Here is a 16,476-nt window from a genome sequence, read left to right on the forward strand (position 1 = left end):
CAGGAATCTGTGTCCCAGGAATCTGTGTCCCAGTAATCTGTGTCCCAGTAATCTGTGTCCCAGTAATCTGTGATCCAGTAATCTGTGTCCCAGTAATTTGTGTCCCAGTAATTTGTGTCCCAGTAATTTGTGTCCCAGTAATCTGTGTCCCAGGAATCTGTGTCCCAGTAATTTGTGTCCCAGTAATCTGAAGCGGCCCAACTCTGGTCTGCATTTTCTGATCTGTACAGTAATCATGAATAGTTTGTCCGTGTTCTGGAGATATTACATATGAGGCAGTTTGGTTCTTTGAAAAGCAAGCAAAGAGCTTCACCTATAGATGTAGATAGAGAAGAGAAGTACTGAAGGTGAGGCCAGTAGAGTAGTGGAACAGAGAAACCAGTATAGTAGAGGAACAGAGAAACCAGTATAGTAGAGGAACAGAGAAACCAGTATAGTAGTGGAACAGAGAAACCAGTATAGTAGAGGAACAGAGATACCAGTATAGTAGTGGAACAGAGAAACCAGTATAGTAGTGGAACAGAGAAACCAGTATAGTAGTGGAACAGAGATACCAGTATAGTAGTGGAACAGAGAAACCAGTATAGTAGTGGAACAGAGAAACCAGTATAGTAGTGGAACAGAGAAACCAGTATAGTAGAGGAACAGAGAAACCAGTATAGTAGTGGAACAGAGAAACCAGTATAGTAGTGGAATAGAGAAACCAGTATTGTAGTGGAAGAGAGAAACCAGTATAGTAGTGGAACAGAGAACCAGTATAGTAGTGGAACAGAGAAACCAGTATAGTAGTGGAACAGAGAAACCAGTATAGTAGTGGAACAGAGAAACCAGTATAGTAGTGGAACAGAGAAACCAGTATAGTAGTGGAACAGAGAAACCAGTATAGTAGTGGAACAGAGAAACCAGTATAGTAGTGGAACAGAGAAACCAGTATAGTAGTGGAACAGAGAAACCAGTATAGTAGTGGAACAGAGAAACCAGTATATTAGTGGAACAGAGAACCAGTATAGTAGTGGAACAGAGATACCAGTATAGTAGTGGAACAGAGAAACCAGTATAGTAGTGGAACAGAGAAACCAGTAGAGTAGTGGAACAGAGAAACCAGTATAGTAGTGGAACAGAGAAACCAGTATAGTAGTGGAACAGAGAAACCAGTATAGTAGTGGAACAGAGAAACCAGTATAGTGGAACAGAGAAACCAGTATAGTAGAGGAACAGAGAAACCAGTATAGTAGTGGAACAGAGAAACCAGTATAGTAGTGGAATAGAGAAACCAGTATTGTAGTGGAACAGAGAAACCAGTATAGTAGTGGAACAGAGAAACCAGTATAGTAGTGGAACAGAGAAACCAGTATAGTAGTGGAACAGAGAAACCAGTATAGTAGTGGAACAGAGAAACCAGTATAGTAGTGGAACAGAGAAACCAGTATATTAGTGGAACAGAGAAACCAGTATAGTAGTGGAACAGAGATACCAGTATAGCAGTGGAACAGAGAAACCAGTATAGTAGTGGAACAGAGAAACCAGTATAGTAGAGGAACAGAGAAACCAGTATAGTAGTGGAACAGAGAAACCAGTATAGTAGTGGAATAGAGAAACCAGTATTGTAGTGGAACAGAGAAACCAGTATAGTAGTGGAACAGAGATACCAGTATAGTAGTGGAACAGAGAAACCAGTATAGTAGTGGAACAGAGAAACCAGTATAGTAGAGGAACAGAGAAACCAGTATAGTAGTGGAACAGAGAAACCAGTATAGTAGTGGAACAGAGAAACCAGTATTGTAGTGGAACAGAGATACCAGTATAGTAGTGGAACAGAGAAACCAGTATAGTAGAGGAACAGAGAAACCAGTAGAGGAACAGAGAAACCAGTATAGTAGTGGAACAGAGAAACCAGTATAGTAGAGGAACAGAGAAACCAGTAGAGGAACAGAGAAACCAGTATAGTAGTGGAACAGAGAAACCAGTATAGTAGAGGAACAGAGATACCAGTATAGTAGTGGAACAGAGAAACCAGTATAGTAGAGGAACAGAGAAACCAGTATAGTAGTGGAACAGAGAAACCAGTATAGTAGTGGAACAGAGAAACCAGTATAGTAGAGGAACAGAGAAACCAGTAGAGGAACAGAGAAACCAGTATAGTAGTGGAACAGAGAAACCAGTATAGTAGTGGAACAGAGAAACCAGTATAGTAGTGGAACAGAGAAACCAGTATAGTAGAGGAACAGAGAAACCAGTATAGTAGTGGAACAGAGAAACCAGTAGAGTAGTGGAACAGAGAAACCAGTATAGTAGTGGAACAGAGAAACCAGTATAGTAGTGGAACAGAGAAACCAGTATAGTAGTGGAACAGAGAAACCAGTATAGTAGAGGAACAGAGAAACCAGTATAGTAGTGGAACAGAGAAACCAGTATAGTAGAGGTCTGTTCTGAGTACAGCGACAGAACCGGGTCTGTTCCGAGTACAGCGACAGAACCGGGTCTGTTCCGAGTACAGCGACAGAACCGGATCTGTTCCGAGTACAGCGACAGAACCGGATCTGTTCCGAGTACAGCGACAGAACCGGGTCTGTTCCGAGTACAGCGACAGAACCGGATCTGTTCCGAGTACAGCGACAGAACCTGGTCTGTTCCGAGTACAGCGACAGAACCGGGTCTGTTCCGAGTACAGCGACAGAACCGGGTCTGTTCCGAGTACAGCGACAGAACCGGATCTGTTCCGAGTACAGCGACAGAACCGGGTCTGTTCCGAGTACAGCGACAGAACCGGGTCTGTTCCGAGTACAGCGACAGAACCGGATCTGTTCCGAGTACAGCGACAGAACCGGGTCTGTTCTGAGTACAGCGACAGAACCTGGTCTGTTCCGAGTACAGCGACAGAACCGGGTCTGTTCTGAGTACAGCGACAGAACCGGGTCTGTTCTGAGTACAGCGACAGAACCGGGTCTGTTCTGAGTACAGCGAGTACACAAATAGAGAAATAAAGAGCTGAAGAGGGAATAAATGAATAGAAATGTGTTCCTGGTCTGCTCTGTCTTGTCAATACAGTATTTACACTTGATTACATATTGATTTGTTTAGTGCACTATATGGGGAAGAGGATGCCATTTGGGATGCACCCTAGGTCTCCATCTGCTGCTACGGCTCAGCGCTTCAACTGAAATCCACTTCAAGCAGGGATTTAAAAGTTGTTGATTTACAATGAATTATCACGAGGGAGGACACTGCATATGGATACTTGATATTAAATGCTTTACACTGTGAGCCTATTGTAAGATAGTTATGCCTTCTGCTTCTTCTTCGTGGTCGGAGGAATAAGCAGAGTAACTTTTACAGAGGTAAGGCTTTAATCACGCGTCTCTGATCAGTAATGTCAAGGACAGAAAACACAAAATCACAAACCTAATAATAATAACATTATAATAATAACATGACATAATGAAACGCGACCTTTATTTGTGTTGTAGTCAAAACCATTCCGACCGTGTACACCATTCACCCCCCCCATCATAAAGGTCCCTTTGTTATACAGTGTTATTGTCTGTACTGGTGAATAATGACACTTTTATCACTTCCATCATGACACACATCTGAATTGTGGAAATGTACAGTATAATGTAAAAGTAAGTTGTTACCAAGAGATGATTGATTAACTGGCTAAACACATGCTATTAAAAACAGTTGAAACACTGAGCAGAACATAAACCCTGCTACAACAGCTATTGTGTACAGTAGATCTGAAAATATGACATTGAAATATGAAATGGGTTTACATACCAAACAGCTTGGTGCCCCTGATAGTTGTGTCACTAAGACGCCACAATCTTCACAATGAATCTAAAACAGTCCTTTCAATAGCTTCAAATAATTTGGCACCTTGGAACTGAGGAGGGGAGGAACGGGGGTGGGAGGACTAGAGTCAACAGAACTGGGGGGAGGAACGGGGGTGGGAGGACTAGAGTCAACAGAACTGGGGGGAGGAACGGGGGTGGGAGGACTAGAGTCAACAGAACTGGGGGGAGGAACGGGGGTGGGAGGACTAGAGTCAACAGAACTGAGGAGGGGAGGAACGGGGGTGGGAGGACTAGAGTCAACAGAACTGAGGAGGGGAGGAACGGGGGTGGGAGGACTAGAGTCAACAGAACTGAGGAGGGGAGGAACGGGGGTGGGAGGACTAGAGTCAACAGAACTGAGGAGGGGAGGAACGGGGGTGAGAGGACTAGAGTCAACAGAACTGAGGAGGGGAGGAACGGGGATGGGAGGACTAGAGTCAACAGAACTGAGGAGGGGAGGAACGGGGGTGGGAGGACTAGAGTCAACAGAACTGAGGAGGGGAGGAACGGGGGTGGGAGGACTAGAGTCAACAGAACTGAGGAGGGGAGGAACGGGGGTGGGAGGACTAGAGTCAACAGAACAGGGCCCCAGGAAGCAACAAAGATACAAATACCATGCATAATTATTTCCATATTCAGAACTAAAAGAGAACATAATTAACACAACTCTGTGCTGCTCCACTGTCTGTCCAACAAGAGAGCACCTTCTGCACCGTCTGAGACGACGTGTAGAGCTCTGTCTGTCACCACACACAGCATCACTTGGAATGGACATGAGTTGAGTTCTGTTCTGTCCTGTCTGTCAGTGAGGCAGGTGGACGGTAAGTAGTATGCAGGAGACCCCCTTAGCACAGTGGACATGAGTTCTGTCCTGTTTGTCCTGTCAATGGGCAGGCGGTAGGCTAGCTAGGTACAGCTAGGCAGGATACCCTCCTCTGATGCTGCATGGTGCCACGGTGGCTCTCCTCTTATACGATGCGCGGTGCTGAGCGGTCGTTGGTATTGGTCCTCTTCAGCTTGACACCTCTCTGGATAACCAGCAGCATGTTTCCCCCCTGACCATCCTCCAGGGACCCCCCCTCGCCCTGACACTGGACCCCAGGCTGGTGAGGGGCCAGGGGAGGGTTGGTGGTTGCTTGACCACTCCAGAATGCCAGGGGAAGTACACCCAGCTCCCCCTCCTCTCCCTGGGCTGGAGACTCAGGGCTCTGGGCCTCCTCTGGTTCCTCCACCCCTACTCCTGGTCCTCCAGGAACCCCCAGCCCCCCAGGGAATCCTCCCCCAACTAGGCCAGGCACGGTGGGGATCTTGACTGGGATGACGGGGGTTCGGATGGGGATGGGGCCGGTGGTCCCACGGCGGGCCGAGGGCTTGGTGGAGGGCGTGCGGCGGATGGTGGCGACCCCAGGGGTCATGATGACGGAGCCAGCTGTAGAAGGTAGGCCGGCGGTGGACGCTGGTCTCTTGGACTGGAACATCCTACGGTAGGACTGGCTGATGTCACTGTTACGGGGGATGGTGGATGATTTGTCAAACTCCTGCTGGTCAACCTCCTGGTCCCCTCCCATGGAGAAATAGTCGTAGTCTGACACTGGAATAAACAGAGAGGGAGAGAGAGGCATGTTAGGACATTATTTACTATTATTTTGTATTTATTTATTATGGATCCCCATTAGTTCCTGTCAAGACAGCAGCTACTCTTCCTGGGGTTTATTATGGATCCTCATTAGTTCCTGCCAAGGCAGCAGCTACTCTTCCTGGGGTTTATTAAGGATCCTCATTAGTTCCTGCCAAGGCAGCAGCTACTCTTCCTGGGGTTTATTATGGATCCCCATTAGTTCCTGTCAAGGCAGCAGCTACTCTTCCTGGGGTTTATTAAGGATCCCCATTAGTTCCTGTCAAGGTATCAGCTACTCTTCCTGGGGTTTATTATGGATCCCCATTAGTTCCTGTCAAGGCAGCAGCTACTCTTCCTGGGGTTTATTATGGATCCCCATTAGTTCCTGCCAAGACAGCAGCTACTCTTCCTGGGGTTTATTATGGATCCCCATTAGTTCCTGCCAAGGCAGCAGCTACTCTTCCTGGGGTTTATTATGGATCCTCATTAGTTTCTGTCAAGGCAGCAGCTACTCTTCCTGGGGTTTATTATGGATCCCCATTAGTTCCTGCCAAGGCAGCAGCTGCTCTTCCTGGGGTTTATTATGGATCCCCATTAGTTCCTGCCAAGGCAGCAGCTACTCTTCCTGGGGTTTATTATGGATCCCCATTAGTTCCTGTCAAGGCAGCAGCTACTCTTCCTGGGGTTTATTAAGGATCCCCATTAGTTCCTGTCAAGGTATCAGCTACTCTTCCTGGGGTTTATTATGGATCCCCATTAGTTCCTGTCAAGGCAGCAGCTACTCTTCCTGGGGTTTATTATGGATCCCCATTAGTTCCTGCCAAGACAGCAGCTACTCTTCCTGGGGTTTATTATGGATCCCCATTAGTTCCTGCCAAGGCAGCAGCTACTCTTCCTGGGGTTTATTATGGATCCTCATTAGTTTCTGTCAAGGCAGCAGCTACTCTTCCTGGGGTTTATTATGGATCCCCATTAGTTCCTGCCAAGGCAGCAGCTGCTCTTCCTGGGGTTTATTATGGATCCCCATTAGTTCCTGCCAAGGCAGCAGCTACTCTTCCTGGGGTTTATTATGGATCCCCATTAGGTCCTGCCAAGACAGCAGCTACTCTTCCTGGGGTTTATTATGGATCCTCATTAGTTCCTGCCAAGGCAGCAGCTACTCTTCCTGGGGTTTATTATGGATCCTCATTAGTTCCTGCCAAGGCAGCAGCTACTCTTCCTGGGGTTTATTATGGATCCTCATTAGTTCCTGCCAAGGCAGCAGCTACTCTTCCTGGGGTTTATTATGGATCCTCATTAGTTCCTGCCAAGGCAGCAGCTACTCTTCCTGGGGTTTATTATGGATCCTCATTAGTTCCTGCCAAGACAGCAGCTACTCTTCCTGGGGTTTATTATGGATCCCCATTAGTTCCTGCCAAGGCAGCAGCTACTCTTCCTGGAGTCCAAACTAATTAAGACAAAAACAAAAATAAAACAAAACAGCACAATAAAACAATAAGTCTACCTTAAAAATATTGAATAAGATGTTTTTTTCATAAAAAATGTAATTTTATGGGCCTCCCGAGTTGTGCAGTGGTCTAAGGCTCTGCATCACAGTGCTAGCTGATCCTGGTTCGAGTCCAGGCTCTGTTGCAGCCGGGCCGTGACCGGGAGACCCATGGGGCGGCGCACAATTGGCCCAGTGTCGTCCAGGTTAGGGGAAGGTTTGGCCGGCAGGGAAGTCCTAGTCGCTCTAGCGACTCCTGTGGCGGGCCGGGCACAGTGCACACTGACACGGTCGCCAGGTGTACGGTGTTTCCTCCGACACATTGGTGCGGCTGGCTTCCGGGTTAAGTGGGCATTGGGTCAAGAAGCAGTGCGGCTTGGTTGGGTTGTGTTTCGGAGGACACACGGCTCTCAACCTTCGCCTCTCCCGAGTCCATACGGGAGTTGCAGCGATGGGACAAGACTGTAACTACCATTTGGATACGACGAAATTGGGGAGAAAAAGTGATACAAAAATAAAGAAAAATGTAATTAAATTAAATATTTACCTTGGACTATCAAAAACAAAAAGAACATCACAAGCTTGCAGATTCTATAGCTACTACCACGATGGAGGGAGGATGATTACTAACTTCCTGTTGATGACATTGGACTTCCGGCTTCTTCTGTGAGGATTTAAGAGGTGGCGCCACCTACTGTACGTATTGCATACGGTTGTAGAAGAGTAGAAATCAGACTGTAGCAGCCTATGTATAGCTAATGCAGATAACATTACTTGGCAAAGGAGGCTGAAAAGAGGGTAGAGTTTTCCCTCCACTATCTGTGGTCACAGTTCAAAATGGCTATAGATTCCTAAAGTTTAGCAATGCAAGATATTCACATTGCAACATTGACTTTTATTTAACTAGGCAAGTCGGTTAAGAACAAATTCTTATTTTCAATGACGGCCTAGGAACAGTGTTGCCTTGTTCAGGGGCAGAACGACAGATTTGTACCTTGTCAGCTCAGGGATTTGAACTTGCAACCTTTCTGATTACTAGTCCAACGCTCTAACTAGGCTACGCTGCCGCCACTGTGGCGTCGATTTGAAAGAAATAAACAGGCCATGAAATGACATTTACATTGGAATGTAGGCTATGTATTAATGGCCTCAATACAATAGACTAGAATTGGCTTGATGACCACAGACAATTTCCCCCTTAATGGCAGTGACCAACAGTATGTGAAGCGGTATAGGGAGTGGCATCTCTTTAACAAGGAGCGGCAGGTAGCCTAGTGGTTAGAGCGTTGGGATTGAATCCCCGAGCTGACAAGGTAAAAATCTGTCGCTCTGCCCCTGAACAAGGCAGTTAACCCTCTGTTCCCCGGTAGGCCGTCATTGTAAATAAGTTTAACTGACTTGCCCAGTTAAATAAAGGTTAAAATAACAAAGCAACCGAAACAGTTGGTATTGCCTAGAAAATATAGCCTAGTGTATAAAACAGATGAAAAAAATGTAGGTTATAAACTGTCAATTGTTAGGTGTGTCATCCTCAATTATTTTTAATGCATTGTGTCCTCGTGTGTGGTTGTTTTGTTTTGAAATTGGCAAATAAATCAAATTTAAATCACCAAAAAATGTAGGTTAAGGTTTATAGATCACAACAAAAACAGCTTGCAGCCTGTGCATGGCTGTGGTTAGCTGAAAGGTGGCACTAGGGCTTATAGCTGTCCTCTGATTGGAGGCTACCCCGCCAGAGAAGCAGATCACTTCCTGAGCAGTAAACTCTGCCTGCCCGCTGGCGGTAGGTATTTATATCCTTGGGCGTAGTGACAGCGGGAAATAACAAGCGGGGGGTACTTTTTGTTGCTATCTGGAACGGAGTTGCATTATTTTCCATAGAACGCATAGAGCCCCTAGTTGAATATTCCTTTAATACCATGGCTATACTTTAACACATTTGCCCCTAGAAATATGTTCAACATCCACTGAAGTAGCTAGCAAGTTTACTAGATAGCGACAATAGTTGCCGTGGTAACCAGACAAACAGACTTGCTAGTTTATCTAACCAAACCATCAGTCCTAGCTCGCCATTATGAAAATCCAATATCAACAAAGGCAATATTTTTTTCAATTGGACTTTTGCTTTAAAAGCAGCTCAAACATAGAACATGTAAGAATGAACTAAAGCCATGGAATTTTACCGTGTAAATATACCGTGCTTTATAGGGAAATAATGCCCTCTAGAATGCCCTTCAAGCCAATCAGAAACAGGTATTCAACAACACCATGGTATAAATGTCTATATTACATCCCAATATTACATCCCTATATTACATATCTATATTACATATCTATATTACATATCTACATTACATATCTACATTACATATCTTTTTATTTTTATTTAACCTTTATTTAACTAGGCAAGTCAGTTAAGAACAAATTATTTGCCGATAGGTGTATAAAATCGAGCACACAGTCCATAGACAACCATTGGCAGTAGAATGGCCTTACTGAAGAGCTCAGTGACTTTCAATGTGGCACTGTCATAGGATGCTACCTTTCCAACAAGTCAGTTCGTCAAATTTCTGCCCTTCTAGAGCTGCCCCCGGTCAACTGTAAGTGCTGTTATTCTGATGTGGAAACATCTAGGAGCAACAACGGCTCAGTCGCGAAGTGGTAGGCCACATAACCTCAAAGAATGGGACCCCCGAGTGCTGAAGCGCGTAAAAATCGTCTATCCTCAGTTGCAACACTCCCTATTGAGTTCCAAACTGCCTCTGGAAGCAACGTCAGTACAATAACTGTTCGTCGAGAGCTTCATGAAATTAGTTTCTATGGCCGAGCAGCCGCACACAAGCCTAAGATCACCATGCGCAATGCCAAGCGTCGGCTGGAGTGGTGTAAAGCTCACCGCCATCGGACTTTGGAGCAGTGGAAACACATTCTCTGACAGTCTGACGGATGAATCTGGGTTTGGCGGATGCCAGGAGAACGCTACCTGCCCAAATGCATAATGCCAACTGTAAAGTTTGGTGGAGGAGGAATAATGTTCTGTGGTTGTTTTTCATGGTTCGGGCTAGGCCCCTTAGTTCCAGTGACGGGAAATCTTAACTCTTCAGCATACAATGACATTCTAGACAATTCTGTGCTTCCAACATTGTGGCAACAGTTTGGGGAAGGGCCTTTCCTGTTTCAGCAGGACAATGCCCCTGTGCACAAAGCGAGGTCCATACAGAAATGGCTTGTCAAGATTGGTGTGGAAGAACTTGACTGGCCTGCACAGAGCCCTGACCTCAACCCCATCGAACACCTTTGGGATGAATTGCCACGTCGACTGCGAGCCAGGCCTAATCGCCCAACATCAGTGCCCGACCTCACTAATGTTCTTGTGGCTGAATGGAAACAAGTCCCCACAGCAATGTTCCAACATCTAGTGGAATGCCTTCCCGGAAGACTGGAGGCTGTTATAGCAGCAAGGGGGGAGGGGGAACTCCATATTATTGCCCATGATTTTGGAAAGAGATTGATCAACGAGCAGATGTCCACATACTTTTGGTCATTTAGTGTACCTTTATCCTATTTTTACCAGACACTTACCTGACATATTTACACAGAAGGATATGGCGCTACAAGTCATGCATGCCTTTGCATATTTTCTCAGTGTGTGTGTATGTGTGTTAACCTTGTGAGGGTATGGTGTCCTCTGAACAGCATGGGGTGGTACTCTGGGTACTGTAGCCACTAGAACAGTGTAGAGAGTCCCTACTGGAACGCTGTGTCTGTGAGTCCAGCTGTAGACCTCTGGACAGGGCCAGGGCCAGCTCCTCATGGGCCTCCATCTCACACACCTGAACACACACACACACACACACCCCACACACACACACACCACACACACACACACACACACACACCACACCACACCACACCACACCACACAAACACACACACACACACACACACACATACACACACACACACACACACACACACACACACACACACACACAGGGTTAGAAAACGTAATCCTTCTTTGTGCAGCATGAAGATAAAACAATCAATATAAACTGGGTGGTTTGAGCCCTGAATTCTGATTGGCTGTATACCACGGGTATGTTAGTTTTACTGCTCTAATGACGTTGGTAACCAGTTTATAATCATCGTGCCTAAGAACAGCCCTTTGCCGTGGTATATTGGCCACCTCCTCGGGCCTTATTTCTTAATTATAAACGGGTTGGTTTGAACCCTGAATGCTGATTGGCTGACAGCCGTGGTATATTGGCCACCTCCTCAGGCCTTATTTCTTAATTATAAACGGGTTGGTTTGAACCCTGAATGCTGATTGGCTGACAGCCGTGGTATATTGGCCACCTCCTCGGGCCTTATTTCTTAATTATAAACTGGTTGGTTTGAACCCTGAATGCTGACTGGCTGACAGCCGTGGTATATTGGCCACCTCCTCGGGCCTTATTTCTTAATTATAAACGGGTTGGTTTGAACCCTGAATGCTGATTGGCTGACAGCCGTGGTATATAGGCCACCTCCTTGGGCCTTATTTCTTAATTATAAACTGGTTGGTTTGAACCCTGAATGCTGATTGGCTGACAGCCGTGGTATATTGGCCACCTCCTCTGGCCTTATTTCTTAATTATAAACTGGTTGGTTTGAACCCTGAATGCTGATTGGCTGACAGCCGTGGTATATTGGCCACCTCCTCGGGCCTTATTTCTTAATTATAAACTGGTTGGTTTGAACCCTGAATGCTGACTGGCTGACAGCCGTGGTATATGAGATCGTATACCATTGGTACGACAAAACATTTGTTTTTCCTGCTCTAATTACGTTGATAACCAGTTTATAACAGCAATAAGGCACCTCTAGGGTTTGTGGTATATGGCCAATATACCACGGCTAAGGGCTGTGTCCAGGCACTCCGCGTTGCGTCGTGCATAAGAACAGAGCTTAGCTGTGGTATAGTGGCCATATACCACAAACCCCCAAGGTGCCTTATTACCTAAATATATCACAGACATTGAATCACACAATGGACAGATGCACACACACACACTCACACACACACACACACACACACACACACACACACACACACACACACACACACACACCACACACACCACACACCACACACACACAGTCAAACTAGACATTTCAAGAAAAATTGTGTGACTTGCTTCAGACATTTGTATAAAATATAGATTAACCTGTCTGGGCTAGGGGGCAGTATTTTCACGGCCGGATGAAAAACGTACCCAAATTAAACTAGTTACTACTCTGGCCCAGACACTAGAATATGCATATTATTAGTAGATTTGGATAGAAAACACTCTGAAGTTTCTAAAACTGTTTGAATGATGTCTGTGAGTATAACAGAACTCATATGGCAGGCAAAAACCTGAGAAAAATCCAACCAGGAAGTGGAAAATCTGATGCATGTAGTCTTTTTAAGTCATTGTCTATCTAACACACAGTGACTTAGGGTTCATTTTGCACTTCCTAAGGCTTCCACTAGATGTCAACAGTCTTTAGAAAGTTGTTTGAGGCTTCTATGGTGAACAGGGAGCGAACAAAGGAAGTTGGAAGTTGTTGACTCAGGAAAGGACATGGCTTCATTGGCGCACATTCACGTGAGAGTTAGCTGTGTTCCATAACGTTTTTCAAGACATTGGAATCGTCCGGTTGGAATATTATTGAAGTTCTAAGTTAAAAAGGCCCTAAAGATTGATGCTATACAACATGTTTGAACGATCGTAAATCTAACTTTTTTTGACTTTTCGTAGTGACATTTTGGCCGCGCTTCCTACATTTGGAGTAGCTTACTGAACGCGCAAACAACAAGGAGGTATTTGGACATAAATTATGGACTTTATCGAACAAAACAACATTTATTGTGGACCTGGGATATCTGGAAGTGCCTTCTGATGAAGATCATCAAAGGTAAGTGAATATTTCTAATGCTATTTATGATTTCAGATGACTCCAAAATGGCGGGTATCTGTATTGCTTGATGTCTTGTACTCAGATTATTGCAAAGTGTGCTTTCCTCGTGAAGCTTTCTTGAAATCTGTCACAGCGGTTGCATAAAGGAGATGTTCATCTATAATTCTTTGAATAACAGTTTAATATTTTATCAACGTTTATGATGAGTATTTTTGTAAATTGTTGTGCTGATTCACCGGCAGTATTGGAGGCAAAATATTTTCTGAACATCACGCGCCAATGTAAAATGCTGTTTTTGGATATAAATATGAACTTTATCGAACAAAACATACATGTATTGTCTAACATTGAGTCCTAGGAGTGTCATCTGATGAAGATCGTCAAAGGTTAGTGCATAATTTTAGCTGAATTTATGGTTTTTGTGTTCTCTCTCCTGCTTGGAAAATGGCTGTGTGGTTTTTCTTGTGTTTTCACTGTCCTAACATAATCTAACTTTATGCTTTCGCCGTAAAGCCTTTTTGAAATCGGACAACGTGGTTACATCAAGGAGAAGTGTATCTTTAAAATGGTGTAAAATAGTCGTATGTTTGAGAACTTTGAATTATGACATTTTGTTGTTTTGAATTTGGCGCCCAGATATTTCACTGGCTGTTGAATAGTGTGAACCGTGGGTGGGACGGTAGCGTCCCAGGCAGCCCTGAGAAGTTAAAGCATGTGTCCAGCTGACCTTGGGTGGTGGAGGTAATGGTAGACTCCTGCCCCCTGGTGCTGGGATGACTCCAGCAGATAGTAGTAGACTCCTGCCCCCTGGGGCTGGGATGACTCCAGCAGGAGGTGGTAGACTCCTGCCCCCTGGTGTTGGGATGACTCCAGCAGGTAATGGTAGTGGGACATAGCTAGTATCTGCTGGTACAGGATCCTTGTCCTTCCTCCTTCTAAGGGTGTTCACCATGGGCTGGTCATAGGGTCCTGGCTTAGCCCAGTCCTACAGGATACAGAAACATAGCTGAGTTCACCTCCTCTACCCAGTCCTACAGGATACAGAAACATAGCTGAGTTCACCTCCTCCACACAGAGCTTGGTATCCCTAGCTATGTTCTTTAATCATGGGCCTCTGAAGATCCTGTCAGCTGGGGATTCTGAACTATTATCACAATCTTCAAATACATCTTCTCCAGGAACACATCTGAAATCTACCAATGAAAGGTGTAGAAGGCGATGTAGTATATGGTCCTACAGTCATCCAACAGTCATTTATCAATCTGACTGTAACATAATAATAACGTCCTAATAATTCAGAGGGTCCTACGTACTGACAGATGTTGATGTTTTAGGACATGATGATGAGGAGGACTGAACCAACAACCAACCTTCCAACTGGGGACTTTAGAGGTGGGGACCATGTTAGGCCCCAGGGTGCAGTAATGAGGGTAGTCAGGTAGCAGGGCCGAGCCCGGCCTGGACCACGACTGGGACGGACAGGAGGAGGAGGTGATGGAGGAGGAATGGGAGGAGGGAGGGAAGAGGGGGTAGGAACCCACCAGGCCTGAGCCCCCTCCCGTCAGGTAGGACCCCCCCCTGGCCTGAGCCCCCTCCCGTCAGGTATGAAGAGTCTGAATGATGGTGATCCCCGTAGTGGTCATACCCGTTAAACAACTGAGCATGAGCAGGGGAACGGAATGACACAAACAAACAAACAAACATGAAAACACAAAATTGGAGAAATTGGTCAAATGATAAAAACCAATACAACAGGGTCAGGATAATAAACCAACACAATAGGGTCAGGATAATAAACCAACACAATAGGGTCAGGATAATAAACCAACACAATAGGGTCAGGATAATAAACCAACACAATAGGGTCAGGATAATAAACCAACACAATAGGGTCAGGATAATAAACCAACACAATAGGGTCAGGATAATAAACCAACACAATAGGGATAATAAACCAACACAATAGGGTCAGGATAATGAACCAATACAATAGGGTCAGGATAATAAACCAACACAATAGGGTCAGGATAATAAACCAACACAATAGGGTCAGGATAATAAACCAACACAATAGGGTCAGGATAATAAACCAACACAATAGGGTCAGGATAATAAACCAACACAATAGGGTCAGGATAATAAATCAACACAATCAGAAACACAAGATAAAAGTTGATGAATGAAATACAAGTAACTCAACATTTCTGAAGAACAAATAAACAAAGGAGTAAAGTAAGAAAATGAATCCTGATTGTGTCACGTCCTGACCAGTAATAAGATTATTTGCTATTGTAGTTTGGTCAGGACGTGGCAGGGGGTATTTTGTTTATGTGTTTCGGGGTGATGGTTTATGTAGTAGGGTGTTTGATTTATTATTTCCGGGTTTTTTGGTCACTGCTCTATGTTAGTCTATTTCTATGTTCTTTCTAGTTAGTCTGTTTCTATGTGTAGTTAAATGTGTAGGTAGAGGGATGTAGAGAGGGTGGAACACCTGGGTGGGTAGAGGGATGTAGAGAGGGTGGAACACCTGGGTGGGTAGAGGGATGTGGAGAGGGTGGAACACCTGGGTAGGTAGAGGGATGTGGAGAGGGTGGAACACCTGGGTGGGTAGAGGGATGTGGAGAGGGTGGAACACCTGGGTAGGTAGAGGGATGTGGAGAGGGTGGAACACCTGGGTGGGTAGAGGGATGTAGAGAGGGTGGAACACCTGGGTGGGTAGAGGGATGTGGAGAGGGTGGAACACCTGGGTGGGTAGAGGGATGTGGAGAGGGTGGAACACCTGGGTGGGGTAGAGGGATGTGGAGAGGGTGGAACACCTGGGTAGGTAGAGGGATGTGGAGAGGGTGGAACACCTGGGTGGGTAGAGGGTTGTGGAGAGGGTGGAACAGAGGGATGTGGAGAGGGTGGAACACCTGGGTGGGTAGAGGGATGTAGAGAGGGTGGAACACCTGGGTGGGTAGAGGGATGTAGAGAGGGTGGAACACCTGGGTGGGTAGAGGGATGTGGAGAGGGTGGAACACCTGGGTAGGTAGAGGGATGTGGAGAGGGTGGAACACCTGGGTGGGTAGAGGGATGTAGAGAGGGTGGACACTATGGTTCCGGTGAGGAGACTCTAGACTAAGGGCTACAGCAAGGGGACGAAGGGTAGGGTATCTATCATGGGAGGGCAGGGGGTGCTTCCTCTCAAAGGAGGGATGGAGTCAGTATTTCACCTTGTCAACTGCAGCCAGAGGCCCTCCAGAGGTGGGAGAGCTGCACTCACTGACTGACTGGCAGGTCTCAGAGGCCTCAGACGAGCCAGAGCTGGAGCAAGGCTGGAGGAGCAGCAGGTTGGGTGGAGGCAGACACACACAGACACGAAAGAGGACGAGCACAAGACGCACAAGACGGGAGCAGAGAGTTTTGGTGTAAAAAAAAAGAGAGGAGTTTGAGTTCAGTGGAGGGTTAATAGATGACCGGATATGAACATACACACAGTCACACACAGTCACACACAGTCACAGACAGTCACACACAGTCACACACAGTCACAGACAGTCACACACAGTCACAGACAGTCACACACAGTCACACACAGTCACAGACAGTCACACACA

At 45.8% G+C, this 16,476-nt stretch overlaps 1 protein-coding gene and 1 long non-coding RNA gene across 2 annotated transcripts in view; both read right to left on the reverse strand.

Annotated features, from left to right (window-relative positions):
• Positions 1-3,326: 3,326 nt before the first annotated feature.
• Positions 3,327-16,476, reverse strand: part of LOC115190917 (protein MTSS 1) — a 112,297-nt gene continuing 99,147 nt past the window's right edge. Inside the window, exons 12-16 of the mRNA XM_029748952.1 lie at positions 14,509-14,536; positions 14,251-14,402; positions 13,608-13,865; positions 10,605-10,770; positions 3,327-5,424 (exon numbers count right to left, since the gene is read on the reverse strand). Of these exons, the coding sequence (XP_029604812.1) occupies positions 4,802-5,424; positions 10,605-10,770; positions 13,608-13,865; positions 14,251-14,402; positions 14,509-14,536 (1,227 nt within the window). The 3' untranslated portion in view covers positions 3,327-4,801. The remainder of the gene's footprint in view (positions 5,425-10,604; positions 10,771-13,607; positions 13,866-14,250; positions 14,403-14,508; positions 14,537-16,476) is intronic.
• Positions 15,314-16,084, reverse strand: LOC115190919 (uncharacterized). The gene is made up of 2 exons (XR_003877474.1): positions 15,901-16,084; positions 15,314-15,732 (listed from the first exon to the last, which is right to left on the reverse strand). It is a non-coding gene; the product is annotated as an uncharacterized LOC115190919 (long non-coding RNA).

This window comes from Salmo trutta, unplaced genomic scaffold (assembly GCF_901001165.1).
Source record: "Salmo trutta unplaced genomic scaffold, fSalTru1.1, whole genome shotgun sequence".
NCBI lineage: Eukaryota > Metazoa > Chordata > Actinopteri > Salmoniformes > Salmonidae > Salmo > Salmo trutta.